General features: G+C 46.9%; 1 protein-coding gene across 2 annotated transcripts in view; it reads left to right on the forward strand.

Moving 5' to 3' along the window:
• The window catches only part of LOC119139243 (protein disulfide-isomerase TMX3-like), a 16,266-nt gene continuing 1,839 nt past the window's right edge, over positions 1-14,427 (forward strand). The window contains exons 1-15 of one of the 2 annotated variants that reach the window (XM_037279769.1): positions 1-80; positions 355-412; positions 581-620; positions 1,089-1,212; positions 1,298-1,343; positions 2,497-2,577; positions 3,110-3,209; positions 3,294-3,389; positions 3,674-3,740; positions 5,854-5,952; positions 7,279-7,336; positions 7,447-7,500; positions 8,824-8,880; positions 11,207-11,336; positions 12,656-12,724. In XM_037279769.1, the coding sequence (XP_037135664.1) occupies positions 47-80; positions 355-412; positions 581-620; positions 1,089-1,212; positions 1,298-1,343; positions 2,497-2,577; positions 3,110-3,209; positions 3,294-3,389; positions 3,674-3,740; positions 5,854-5,952; positions 7,279-7,336; positions 7,447-7,500; positions 8,824-8,880; positions 11,207-11,336; positions 12,656-12,724 (1,113 nt within the window). In that variant the 5' untranslated portion in view covers positions 1-46. The remainder of the gene's footprint in view (positions 81-354; positions 413-580; positions 621-1,088; positions 1,213-1,297; positions 1,344-2,496; positions 2,578-3,109; positions 3,210-3,293; positions 3,390-3,673; positions 3,741-5,853; positions 5,953-7,278; positions 7,337-7,446; positions 7,501-8,823; positions 8,881-11,206; positions 11,337-12,655; positions 12,725-14,427) is intronic. The other variant, XM_037279770.1, reaches the window with a different exon arrangement.

The raw sequence follows: 14,427 nt of genomic DNA on the forward strand, positions 1-14,427 counted from the left end.
AGAGCATTTTCATCGCGTTGACGGCTTGCCGTTTCCTATCGAAGCAATGGCAGGAGTGAAAGCTTCTCTGTTTTATGGAGGTACGTTTGCTCGCTAAACTTTTTCTTTTTCCTTTTCAAGCTTTCACTTGTGTGACCTCGCAGTCTCGGTCTTGCTCTCGGTCAAAAAGCCTCTCTTGTTGAAAGTGTGGCGCGAAATGATGCCATGGTGATGCTAGCTCCTTTAGCCTGCCGGGGATGCTTCCTTCACTTACACTCGTGAGCTTTGCCGCCAGGATGGGCGAGCTGGCGTTTTATTTTGGAACATTCGTTCCAGTATTGTTATTTGACCCATTTATCTTATTCCTGCCTGCAGTCATTGCTGCCTTAACGGGTTCGGAGGTGCTTGCCTTTGTGGAGGATTTGGACGACACGTAAGTGAATCATTTAAGGCTTGTGCTAATTAATAAATTAATTAAAAACCCGTGTATACTGGATTTGAAACAGTACATTTTAATTAAAATAACTTCCAAGTATAGTTTTCATTATGTCCAATTTGACTAGTCTTTGATGATAGCAAGGTGTCTGCATTTCTCTGACAGATTTAAAGAGACCAGAGTCAATGACATCTGGCTGGTTGATGTAAGTTTTAACTCACGCAAGCACACCCACATACACGCACAATACAATACAATACCAACCCTATGCCAGGCCGGATGCCACCGACTCATCCCTGGCGGAAGTTGCAACATGCATGGTGGGAACGGGTGTCGGGGGCTGAATGGAGGGTTACATTGTGTTTGTGATCACGTCAATGACAAGCCATGCATGGAGGGCAAAGCCAGGGGGGCTTATGTTACAGTCGGAGTCAGTTTTAGGCTTGCAGAGCAGATGGAAATGTGCCCAACCTGAGAAGTACTGTCAAGTTTTCTGATGAAGTGATTCTAAAATCCACCATAAAAATATGCATAACTCCAAAAATATGTGCAGATACTCTCAGTGAACTGATATTCCTCTGTCCAAAAAAATGCTTCTTGACAATTGCTTTTAAAACACCAAACAGACAAAGCCTAAATGATGGAAGAACATCTTGTAACTCTTGGCTTTCAGTTCTACGCTCCTTGGTGCGGCTACTGCAAAAAACTGGAGCCCGTGTGGCACGATGTGGGCGCCGAGCTGAAAGTATCCGGGTCGCCGGTCCGTGTCGGCAAGATGGACGCCACTGCTTACTCAGGTGAGTCTTTGTCATTTAGTGTATATAAATATTTATATAAAGTAAATGTGAGCATCTTCTGATTTTTTTGTTCTTTTTTTGGCAGGAATGGCGTCAGAGTTTGGCGTGCGCGGTTACCCCACCATAAAACTGTAAGTGTCTGCGATAATCGTGTCAATTATGCTTTTTATTTTGAATAATGGAAAAAGAGAATTAATGGACTAAGAAATTTGCCGGGACCCTGAGTCACCGCAGTGCACAAGTGTGGCCTTTTTACATGGTGTTGGCACTGGCTGTGGCAATATTTTTCCTCATTCCTCCCTGAGCTTTTCAGTTGCATTATTTTTCCCCGCATCTGAAGTATCTTTGGTGAAGTTTGCTCTTGGTGCCTCTTGAGTCTTTCCCCCGGAGGCTCGCTCTGTGTCCTTCACTTGGAACATGCTGTGCTGCTGCTGCTGCTTGCCTGAGGCGTAATCAAGACAAAGCTTGCTCACAACATGTTACCTCAATTCTATTCCCGCAACACTTCCAGAGGCTTTTAATCAAAAGCGACAATGTTCACATGAAATTAGCTTTATCACCTAGTAAAGCTTTTAAATTCATGTGCAAGACGGCATCTTTTTATGTAAACTGGAGTTCCATTCAGCTCCTTTGGGGGAAGTACAGTTGAGACAGCGCAGGCCAGTGATGAAACCTCCATCAGAGGACAGCCGCCCCACGCCAACCTTTCCCCCACCCCTCCTGAGAGCACCAAGCCCCGTGGGCTGATGCAACGGCAGCCACACTCCACGGCAACGTGCTCTTTTGAGCTTGTGCGCCGGTGCACAGTGGCGCCAATGTGCTAAATGTCTACCTAATTAATGGCACAAATAGACTAAGGTGTTGCTAGTGGGGAGAGGCAAATAGTTTTAGACTGTCGATGAGTTTGTGGCACCATGTTGTGTTTCTCTACATTAGAAAATTGAGAAATGAGCCAAAGGAATATTCACATTGTATTTTTTGAAAGCAGCGAACAAAATCCTAATGAATTGTAAGTAAATTGTTGAGCTGAAACTAGAGGAGTGGACATTTGTCGTTTAAGCATGCGTCAGTACCGACTATCAACCACCATGGCGACCCAAAAATGAAATGAAATGGAATATTTTTTTCTAAAAAAAATGTTTTAGGATCAAAACATTTGTCGACCAGTTGGATTGTTTCCTTGTATGTATAATTTGGGCGTTCTTTTGTTGTTGTTGCTAAACTCAGTTATGTTATTCCTCCAATGCTTTCTTAACTGAAATTTTGAATTGTGTCCCCTTGCAGATTAAAGGGTGACCTGGCCTACAATTACAAAGGTGCGAGGACAAAAGACGACATAGTGGAATTTGCCAATCGGGTGGCCGGGTGAGTGTTGGTGCTTTGCCAAAGTGCTGTCTGGAATGCTATCATGACTACCAATATTTTTCACTGGAGGGCTACAGTGGTTGCTTATCACCACTGGGTGGCGCCATAACCTCACAATACAAACTCACTCACTGGCCACAACTTTAGGTACACTCAATTTTTAGGAGCGGTGATTATATTATATATTTTTGCTCTATTTATTGTGTTTTGTTTATTTATTATTTATTCATCACTCTTATTTATTCATTGTTTGTGCCTTCTTGTTTTTATTTTTTTGTGTTGTTTACTTGTATGTATATTGTGTACTATGTCTTGTCACCGTGGGATAGTGGGAACGTTATTTCGATTTCTTTGTGTGTCTTGGCATGTGAAGAAATTGACAATAAAGCAGACTTTGACTAATACAATTCTGGCATCATTTTGGATCCAGCTCTTGTATTGGATCTCATTAGCTGGTGTAGCTAATGTAGTGGGCACCTGCGAGTATTTTGTTGCCTTGTTGAAATCACAAAAACCTGGACCCCCTCTGCAGGCCGGCCGTTCGAGCCCTTCCTAGCAAGCAGATGTTTGAGCATTTGATGAAGCGACACAACGTCCTCTTCGTGTACGTCGGCGGCGAGTCTCCCCTCAAAGTGAGTGTTTGTGTGTTGCATCAGTGTTTGTATGGAATTGAGGAATGCACACAAAAATACATTGACTTTCTATTGTCTTTGCAGGAGAAGTACAACGACGTTGCCACTGAGCTCATTGTCTATACATATTTCTTCTCGGCCTCGGAGGACGTCCTGCCAGAGGTGACAAATGATCAAACGGTGCTTTTCACTGCTTGTTTTCTGCTTCTTCACTCATGCTCTGCTCAATAATTTCACAGATTTGCATTGATAGTAACATATTTGAGAATATAATAAATCCCGTATATGCCTTTAAGTGACATTTCATCACTCGTGTGATGTGCAAAGTCATCATGGTGCCCAGCGTAGCTTGAAATCTGTGAAATGTGCTTACCGTGCTTATTTGTCACCCTCAGGTTTCCTCTCCTGTTTGAAATTCTCCGTGTGTAAACTCGCTTTAAAAGGAGACATTTTTGTGTTTTCAGTCCGTAACCTTGCCGGAGTTGCCCGCGGTTATCGTGTTCAAAGATGACGCCTACTTCACCTACGACGGTGAGTGCCGCTCCCCGAATGGGGTCGTTGGCTGTCCTGTCGAGCCTCGGGCCGCCTTTTGCCTCCTCTTCTCTTTCTTCTCTGCACCGCCGCGCGGCGAGGCCTCTAGCCATGTTGCAGCGGTTATCTCCCCTGGCGTAGTAGGCTGGCGTGGGCTTGGGAGACCGCGGAGCTTGTAGCGTACGCGCCGTCGAGCTGTAAATTATATGTGGCGCGGGCGAGGTCGGGAAATATCAACTTTCCCGCTGCCACACCGCAACTGTGTCATTTCACCACCGTGCTTTGATGGCCGCTTGTACTCTGAAGCTGCTTTGGGTCAGTGCTGCCAGGCGGGATTTTACCTTGCCAGTGCCAATGTCGTCCTCCGCCTTTGTTTTTTGGATTCGGGCTCCACAGTCAGGCTCATAAAAACAACACCCTAACATTTACAAATAGCTACGGTTGTGGATGTTGATACAATTGAACAAATTCCTGACCGTTGCCAGCATTCACACACGGGCACATTCTATTCTATACGGACCGTGTTGTCGCCACACCGAGGCTGACAATTCTTAGAAAATGCAACCAAGATTGCCGCCTCCTTCTCCCCGCCTGGATCCAAGGCTTGCTGCTCTCGTTCGTGTGATTTTGAAGAGACGCAGTCTAAATCTGGCCTCTCGTTTTGCGCAAATAATTCCGTGGCGCCGCGTTGTTTGGCTTTCACAGCTTAAGCGCGCATCACAAGCCGCATCCATTTTTTTTTCCCCCTCTCTAGCCCTTCAAGGCTGCTGTTAAAATAAGTACGGCACGAAGCTCATGCATATTTAATTTGCCACAATCCTTCACGCTACAGAAGCTGTTGCTCGGGCTGTTTCGATCAGCAGCCGGACGACGACGCGCCTGAAAGGTGTAACAAGCGACAAGGTCGAGGAAGGCCGCTCCCACGTCGGACCGTCCTAGTTATTGCTCGCCTTCAAGTCTCTCGGCTAATCTCTCCTGTTTGACTGCGCCGCTCCTCCTATGGGAGCGAACAAAACGCAGCCGGCTGTGAGGCGGAATTAGTTTGCATACATTTACGGCGGGCACTTAAGCGACGGGTCGCCTAATGCGCCGCGACAGCGACGACAAGACGTCGGCGCGCCTCTGAAGATGATAACACGCCGCGTCTTAGTCAGCAAAGATGACGAGGATGTCATTGAAATGCCTGCATTTGGTTCAAAGCATTTAGAACGTGTCAAATTGAGAGCCAGCACATCCAGTCATAACATAAAACACGAAGAAAATGGCAGTCTTTCAGCATCGGTTGTAGAAAATACACCCACCACGAAAAAAAGTACATGCGAGGATTCTGTCACGCTGCTCAAGACGTTGGATCATCTTGCCTTATTTTTTTTAATTCCTCATCCCTGCAGCCCGTATGGAGACGTCCAAGAACGCCTTCTCCCGGCTTGAGCGTGTGTTTCAAGGTGAAGTAGTTGCAGCGGAGGTGGGCGGTGGGGAGGGGGGGCGGGGCGGCGTTTAGCTCACTCTGGGGGAAGGAAGCGCGTCGGCCCATAAAGCCAGAACATCTGTGGAAAGAATGCGCCGGAGTCGACTCAGCAGCTTTCTCACACGAACTCAGCGTTAATACCCACGCTGGCGATGGCCGTTTGAAATGAAGCGTTTTGCGATGAGGTCCTTTGGGGAGGCTCCCCGCCTGGTTTAAAAAGCGTGTCAAAGTCATCGCCCGTCTTGTAATTACTCTCACGGTGGCCGTGAGGTCGTGATAACTTATTAAGGTGTCATAATGAGGTCCCCGGCGCCCTTCGACGCGCGTAATGAGCATCCCGTAAGCGCTTTTCAGACGTTCCCCCAACTATTTTGATCCGGCGAGCGCGATCGGCTCCACATGTGGCTGCCAGATGTGCGAGTGGCAACATGCGGCGCTTACCCCTTCATGCATGCAACACTCAACCCATTTTTCCACTGAGCAGTTTCCCACAGCACCTTGGTGTCAAACTACACAGCTCCCTTTCATGCGTTTTAAGCGGGAACGTGATTGCTGGTGTCCAGGCAACACCGGTTGTCACGCTACACTGATTGCAAGATGAAAAATATTGTTAAGGAAGCGTGTGTGTGTGCTTCCGTGTTGCAGAGTACGCTGATGGCAGCCTGACCAGTTGGGTCAACAGAGAGCGCTTCCAAGGCTACCTGCAGATTGACGGATTTACACTGTACGAGCTTGGAGAGACAGGTACGCAATGGTGAAGCTTATGTTCCGTAACACAACAACTCTTTGTTATTCAGAGCAAAACATGATTGCAGTGAACGAATCCGCCAAAAGTGAACTGCCATGTAGCGAGGGGCGACTATACTGTACACGAATACCTTTTTTTCTTTCCCCCATCCCAAATTTAAATTTATTCCCCATCATCACAGCCTCCGCTATATCTGGCAGTTGGGTGGTTTCAGGACATTCCCTCCTTTGCGAATCCATAGCATGTTGCTCTACTTTGCAGACGCTCCCTCCCACAGGACGTCTCGGGCTTACTGCGAGTGAGGCCGTGCGCCGTCTAATATTAGAAGCAGCAGCATCTCGGCGTTTCAGTTTAATGTGCACCTTCCTGTGACGGGCGCTTTGATTTAGCCGCTTGTCTCGCCCCGCCAGCCCCTGCACCTAACAAGCCACAGCCAAATGCTTTTTAATTAGAGCCCCACCGATTAAAGACGGAGGCTTTGAAATAGTCGGTTAGATGTCGGAGGAGCGTGACTCTTCTGCCAAAGTGGTGGTAACGCAAGCGCAGCGCCGGCGGAATAACATTTTCCGCTCGGCGGCTTCCGTCAGCCACGCCACCAAACTCGTAGCGACACGAAGCGTGGCGTCCGTGTCTAAGTGACCGTGTACCCGAGCCCGGGCAGCAGCCCTGCTGTATCCTTTTGGATGTGTTTGAGGGCCCAGGCTGACATTGCTTGCTTGCTTAAGAACTTTTATTACAAAAAACAGCCGGCTCGCACTGACTAATCCAGCCACCTAATCATTATGGTAAAATTAGCTCCAACATGTTCTGACTTTAGATAAGAATGCCATACGTTTTTACTTTTACAAGCATGTGGGTTTAGAAAGTAACATGATGTTACATGTAAGCTAATGTTACGCTATTGTCATGATATAGTTAAAGAATAAATATTTTATATATATACATATATATCTATATATATATAGATATAGATGTATAAAATCGGCCCCCAGACCCCCGGCTACTTTTCAGTGTTTTTTCACATTTGCCATTCTCATCCCTGTATTTGGCAGCGAGCTCCGTGCGTCACCATCAGGGGGTGCTCCTGTCACAACCGGCGCTGAAGAAGGGTGGGGGGGTCTATGGCTTGTGTTTTCTTTGCTCAAGGATTCATCGCGCTTGCAAGGAAATTGTAATCAATCTATTCATTTTCACCCCAGTCTGGTTTAATATTAACGTCTCAGGAAAACAGCATTTTATCTCCCTCGCCATTGACCTCTCATCTGTCGGCTGTGATTGCCTTTTGTAATCTAGCAGCCCGCCCCCTTGTCTGCCCCCTTTAGGCAAACTGGTGGTGATTGCAATCATTGACGAGAAGGACCCCACCGAGGAGAGTGGCAGGTACACCAGCACCTTTAAGTGCACGGCTTTCCGATCAAGATAAGACTCGCCGACAATTCCGGCGAAGCTTGCTCACAGGCTTTTTTTCTTTTTCTTCTTCCCCCACCCAGATTAAAAGTGTTGATTCAGACGGTTGCCAGGGAATACAGAGAGCACTTTAGCAGGTATGACATCCAATTTGTTGGTTTATTCAGGGATGGCGCGTCCATTTTTCATTGTGCTTCACTCAAAGAGGTAATCATGCAGTCGGGCGGCTGACAAATATTGCCGCTCTTTTAGCTGTCACTCAAAATCTTTTCAAAGAGGACATAGTGTGCGTTCCCCTCGTACAAGTTAGTATCATGCCAGCAACATATTTGGTCCAATGATCCAGGCGCGCTCCTATGATCCAGGCGCGCTCCTATTATATTGGGTACTTTGTAGTAGCCTGACTCAAGCTAGCCTGTTGTGAGGCAGCGGTCCTGTCTAATGCAAATGAGCCAAGCCTCAGCACGCCGCCCGCTACTGCTAGACCAAGGCTGTGTTAACATAATATTAACATTTTTAGACAAACTTTGCTGTTTAATTTCACACTGCTGGCATTTGCACGTGAACCAAAGAAGTGATGATAGCAGCTGATAGAAGTACAAGAACTCGAGACCTTACTGAGTTATTGCTGGTGGGCTCTTGCCTTAAATATCACTGCTCCTGTAGGTTCTCAATTGCAGCCACACACACTCTCTTTTAAGGCCTGCGAGATTGAATTTTAGAAGCCTTTACACCGAGAACCGCTTGAGTCAATCTGATAATAAACATGCCTTGAATGGATATCCCTCTTTATGGATTCATTTCCTCGGTCGGGGAAAGTTGAAAGAAGTGGCCTGAATCCTCCTGCAGTGGAGATTATCCACCAGGAAAGATTGCGCTCCATTTTCTAAACTTGGGCCTTGATTAAAAAAAAAAAAAAAAAAAAAAAAAAAAAGCCATTACATTTTGAATCTGCATGTCTCTAGGTCCCTTAATAGACGTTCGTATTGAGACTTTTTATTAGCTTCATATCCGTGCCGCCTGACACTTGTCAGCAAAATCATCAATAAGCCAGAGCGATGCTTCCCATTGTGTCGGCTGGATTTATGACACGCTCCCGTCTCCTCGTAATTTCGTCATTGACACGAGCGCCGCCGCCATTATGTGGCGCCTAGAGGCTCAAATGAATAGTGAGAGCGCAACTAATCAGTCATTTCCCTAGACGCCCACTGCAGCCATCTTACCTGGACTACCCACAATGCACTCCGCTGACACAATCACATCCGAGTAGAATTTCCCAGTCTGACGATTCTTCTTTTCCTCCCAAAATCAGTCTGCAGCTTTTTCACAGCCGGATCATGCAAATGGAGCAGAAGTTTGTTTGCATTCCGCCCAGATGGGAAGTTTACTCTAATGTGTGTGTGTGTGTTTGTGTACATAAGCTTAAGCCGCACTTAATGAATGTGGCCTTGTGTCCACAGAGATTTCCAGTTTGGCCACATGGATGGGAACGACTACATCAACAGCCTCATCATGGGGTGAGTGGCTAAAGTCAGCCTTCTTCTACACTCTCTCATCCTTGTCGTCATCCTCGCTCCCTCACTTCCCGTGCGGCAAAACGCCACAAATCTGGTGTGCCACGCTGATTGTAAAACCGACGACGGGTGTTGCGTGTGAGGATTAGTGGCGTATATAGCAACACGTATAACCTAATGGCTTGGGCGTGCTAACGACATCTGGACGAGAGCACTGGTCGCAGGAAGGCCTCCTATTAATTAACCGCTTGACGGGGATGTCCGCCTGATCAAATGATGCGTCATAATATAATCTAGTGTATGAGCAAGGCGTCTGTTTGAACGCTTCCTGGAAAACACAGTTGATTAACCAGTCTCGCTGGAAATCTGCCGGCGTTTACCGGCCGAGAATGAAAGGACGCGATTGGCCTTCCCGCGCTCGCTTTTCCAGGGTTTTGCGGGTGTTTGGACGCGGCGGCGCAGGATTAATTGCCCTCCTTTGAGGGATGAAATCCTGGCTCCGTCAATGTCCACTAATCCGCTCCCTCAGGACGCCCGGTGAAAAAAATCTGATGGCTTTTTATCCCGCTTTCTGTCATCATGGCGATTACTGTGTCCTGGCAGCGGCCTGTCTGGCATTAGCCTGCCACTGCTTTCACCCCGCGGCACACACACGCACACACACACTCGCATATCCAGGACATTACTTAGGCTTACACTCATTTCCTGCACTCACCCCCAAAGTAAAGCACTCCATCCGCCTTGCTTTGGCCTCTTGCTTCTCCAAGTTCATCTCGTGCACATTGGGAAGCCACATACCCACAATGCACCAGCGACTGACACACACAGCCCAAAAAGTCTCTACTGGAAGCGCAACCCCAATTTTTTTTTTTCTTTTTAAAAATACTTACCGTGGACAAAATAAGCATTGGCTGTGTGTTTAAATTATTCACTGGCTTTTCAAATCATTAAGCTGAGCGTCTTCTGGCTCCAGTGCCATAATTAGCATTTATATGAGATCAGAATTGATCTTAATATACACTCACGACACGACTGCAACATTCGGTTGCCCCCTGCACACTCATGATTAGCAATACAAGACCTGCATTACAGTTTTTTTGCCTTTACAAAGATAAAGCGAGTCTAGAAAATGTCTTCAACTAAAAGGCGCCAGATTTCAATGAGTCCACAAAATTAAGTTTTACACCAAACATTTGAGTTTGTGTTGCGTTATCCATTGCTTAAGGGCTCACAACACCGCCCGCCGTCAGCATTCTTTTCCATTGTAATGTGTGATTCGGTTTCCACCACAAAACCATTCTCTCCTCTGAGTGAGGTTAAGAGGCTAATCCATATTTATTTAAAATGGCCACCATCTGTTGCAATAGGCGGCGCATCAGGCGGGGCGCACATTTTCGCCACGTGCGTATGCGTGACTCGCAGAGCTCAGCTGGTCGGCGCAGCCGGGGCGCATCCATCACTGGCCCCGCGCGCATGCGTGTGCACTTTTGTCGCCCCCATTAGCGTAACGCGGCGGGAACGTGGGATCGCGGCGGCGTGATGGAGTGCGAGCGCGGTGCCGCGGCGCGTGGGGGGGTGGGGCATTGCTTGTTTGCATGACCTTGTTAGCTGACTGAGTTGTGTAATTCCTCCGTTGATTCGTCCAAAGCAGTGCTCCGAGTGTCTGTACACTTTGTATGCCGGCCGCATCTTAAAGCTCCGTTTCCACGAAACAGCGCAGGTCATTCCAGTTCAGCACCGTTGAAGAGTAAATCCCAATGTGACTTGCAAACAAACAGCAGCCAGTTTACAAAAGCAGGCTGCTTCACAATATGTGGTAACTGCTTTCAAGTTCATTTTTTCATGACAGTTCCATTCTCTGCAAGAAACTGACAATGAATGAAATCATTTTCAAATTGATTTCTGTGATGGCCCAAGATGTGGTGGCCATTTGTGATGATCGACATTTTTTATCTTGGCCCAAAGCCAGGCTGGACAGCAGAAATTGATTATTTTTATGGTGAGCCGGTTCCTTACAAAATGCAGTATGCATCCCAGACGAGAGAAACTTAACTCAAAAGAAAACAAATTAAGGAAATTCCAAGGCTTGGTACCACCATCTGCTTTTCGCCTTCTTCCTGGCACACATGCGTCATTTGTTTTCTGAGCGCATTCCCACGGGAAAAGTACAAAGGCTTTGTCGATCACGTCGTTGTGCTCTTCTGTGTGGCAATTTGTCATTGCAGAAGCCACGATTTGTTTCCGCTTTGATTTAGGTGGTCCGCTCCGCTGAGAGGATTAAAAATAATAATAAAACCACAAACCTTTTGTTTCCTGTTGTTTTTTTCAGCGAGGTGACGGTGCCTTCCATTATCGTCCTCAACACAGCCAACGAGCAGTACTTCCTGCCCAGCCAGCCGACCGAGACCGTGGAGCAGCTGGTCCAGTTCATCAGCGGCGTTCTGAACGGTTCCGTGCCGGTACGAAATTACCTTCCTCACGCTTGACTGTCTGTTGTGCATAAAGCTCTGTTCCCGGTAAGTCGTTAAGGCCTGAGCACTAGCAAAGTTGATTAAAAAAAAACATAAATCAGCCAATTTTGTACCCTAACACTAACTGTCCTCTGCGGTGTGTCAAATTTAGAAAATGTTATTTACAGGGACTTCAAATGTATTGAGTGATTTTCAAACTCACAGAATTTGCGGCCGTTGTAACCACACCGGCAGTCTGATGAGTCAAACATGTTGCCTCACATTTCACCCCATGAGGTATTTGTTGCAATCTCCTTTTGCGTGTTTAGATTTCATGTCGCTATCCTTCCTGAACAGATTATCTCCAAATAATTCTTGCGGTCCAAGTCAAACAGTGAGATTAGTACACGACTCGCTGTTGTAATCCGCACACCGCTCAGGAGAGAGGCAGCGTGTCAACTGAGAGCCCGACTGCACGTGCAGAACCGCCGCAGTTAAAAAAAAAAAAAAAAAAAAAAAGCTCGCTATTTTTTGCCTCGCATAACAAAGTCGCTTCCCCGAGGCATAAAGTATGTGTGGGACTTTCCACGAAAGCAGTGTTGTCGGTAATCAGGCCGCCGATTGGACTGTGCGCTCATCGGACAAGTCATTAGGTACACATTATACACTTTATGATTAATATTGTATGACCGTGCATTTGCAGTCATCATGTTAGATCCCAGTGTGCCCGATGCATCGACTGGCGAGCGCTGGAAGCCTCGTGCAGGAGCAGAAATAAATCCCGCTGCTTCGTGATCCGGAAGGAGGATGAAACACACGAGTGGGCTCTTGTGTGCGGGAGGCGCAGTTAGCTGCTTCTGACAGGCAGCGGTGGCTCATTTGCAGTTGTTGGTTTTTTTTTTATGACAGTTATGAAGTGTTGTTTTTTTCCTCCTAAGTGCTGGTGTCTTGCTTGCCATCCAGTATTTAAGGTGGCAACGTGGTGACGACAACTTGCATGTAAACAAATCCGACTTCCCGGTTCACCAAAATTGTCAGCGCTCACTATAATTGGCCCGTGCACTCACACTGGCCTCTGCCCGGGAGCTGCGCTTTCGCAATAATTGAGCCTAGACGCAAATTTGAGGGCTTTTGGCGATAGCCCCAACGCTAATTGTCTTCTGCGAGGAGCCCTTCATAAACACGCCGATAATTGCCGATCGCCCGAGTTGTCGTCGAGTAATTGCGACAAATGGCCAACGGCGAACGGCACCAGTGTGAAATTAGCATATAAACAATATCGCGCGCCGTGCCCGCCGCTCCATTAAAGTGTCTTCGCCTCCCTGCAGGCTCAAGGAGGTGACGGCTTCATCCAGAGGATCAAGCGCGTGCTCTTTGATGCCAGATCCACTGTGATGGTAAGTAAAAAATCTTTTCTTTAATATGTGCAGTTTAGCTTTCGACTTGAATGTTGCCTCAATAAATACAAATTGAGTGCTAGCAAGCGGGTGATTTGCTGCAGGCCCACCGGCAGTGTATGAAAATATGCAGCGGAGATATATCAAAATAGTTTTACTTCTCCAATATGCTTTTGAAATCTATTAACTCTTTCACTCACTGCCATCAACATTTTTTGGTTCTAAACGCTTCTAAACGTATTTACATCGAAATCAGTTTGTCATGGTGCCGCTCACGTTTTAGTTTTTTTGCTCAGACTTTAATGACGTCTCGCAATAATTAGGAAACAATTTTTGTTTTCATAAATCTCTGCCAGTGTTTCCATTTAGAAATGATCATTTCTACATGACTAGAAAATGTTCTGTGACCGATGAACTATTTTTCGAACTGTCCCTCGGGGGTACCCGTGGTCCTTGCAGTCCTGATGCAATTCATAAAACCTAGAGTTGAATATTTAGCACATTTGATGTATTATTAGCACTGTTGTCTTATTCAAGCCAACAGTTGCATCGTTTGTCCTGCTACGTTCGATCTAAACCGTCACCGAGTGAATTCAACACTGCCTACAGCCGCGATGGTACATAAAAGAAATGTAAATAAAACAGCCAATTAGCAGTAAACCTCTAATATCGGCACTTTTTTAAGCACCTCGGTTTTTAAGCAAGCGCCACCCCCGACTCCCTCCATTAAACGCCTAATGACGTATCATCATGTTTCTGTACGAGGTGCTCGTATTGTTCCTTCCTCACGCGCCACTCGAGTACTTTTAGATTGTGGCACTTGAGCAAAGAGTCTTGGGGATGTTGCATCGACCGCGTCGTTCTCGCCGCGCATCTCAATACGGAGCAGGCGAGGGCGAGCTGTGACACAAGTAGAACAAATGTGCGTGCAGCTGCGCCCCCTGGGAGACAAATGACACTGACAGGGCGGGAATATGCAAGGCAAGCAGTAAACAGGTTGAGGTGGGGGTGATGGAGGAGACGGTGGGAGCTTTTCCTCAGGGTCCGCGCTTCTTTTGGGACTAATAGTGTTTACTCTGCCATGGCCGTGAGACGACTGCTTAAACAGCTGGCGCAGTCAAGCTCGTAAGCGTTCCTCCAGGCAAAGTTTGCGAGACCACGACGTCGCCCAAAACGCTGTGAAGCGATGCCACATTTTTGGGAGCCATTTTAGTCATCTTGCCATCATCCTGGCTGTCCCGCAGTCGAGGTGCAAGTTGGCATGTCGACGGGCTGCTCCCTGTCCACATCCCAACTCGCACCTCGACTGCGGGTGACCTTGTCGGGCCGTACTGGGCTTCTTTCCCAACCTTTATTGCGCCAAGGCACGTATTTCGTATCAGAAAAATGTCGCGGCACACACAAAAAGTACATCATGACATTCTTGTCTACTTAGCCAGTGTAAAGTCTGGATTTACCAAACTATGATTATGTTGTATGGATTCCGGGCGACAGAAGAAATGCAACGACCAAGCGAGAATTTACATAAACACAATTTTAAGTCAGCACATGTGTTTTTGTTTGATTGCTAGTACGGTGAAAATGATCTGTAATGTTAAATAACACAAACAACAGTTCAAAGCTGCACAACCTTTGGCTGAATATTTCTTCCATTTTACTCTTGAGGACTGCCTTTTCCATTTCCTGGCATGGGATTATTCACA

The sequence above is a fragment of the Syngnathus acus genome, chromosome 20 (assembly GCF_901709675.1).
Source record: "Syngnathus acus chromosome 20, fSynAcu1.2, whole genome shotgun sequence".
NCBI classification, from domain to species: Eukaryota; Metazoa; Chordata; class Actinopteri; order Syngnathiformes; family Syngnathidae; genus Syngnathus; species Syngnathus acus.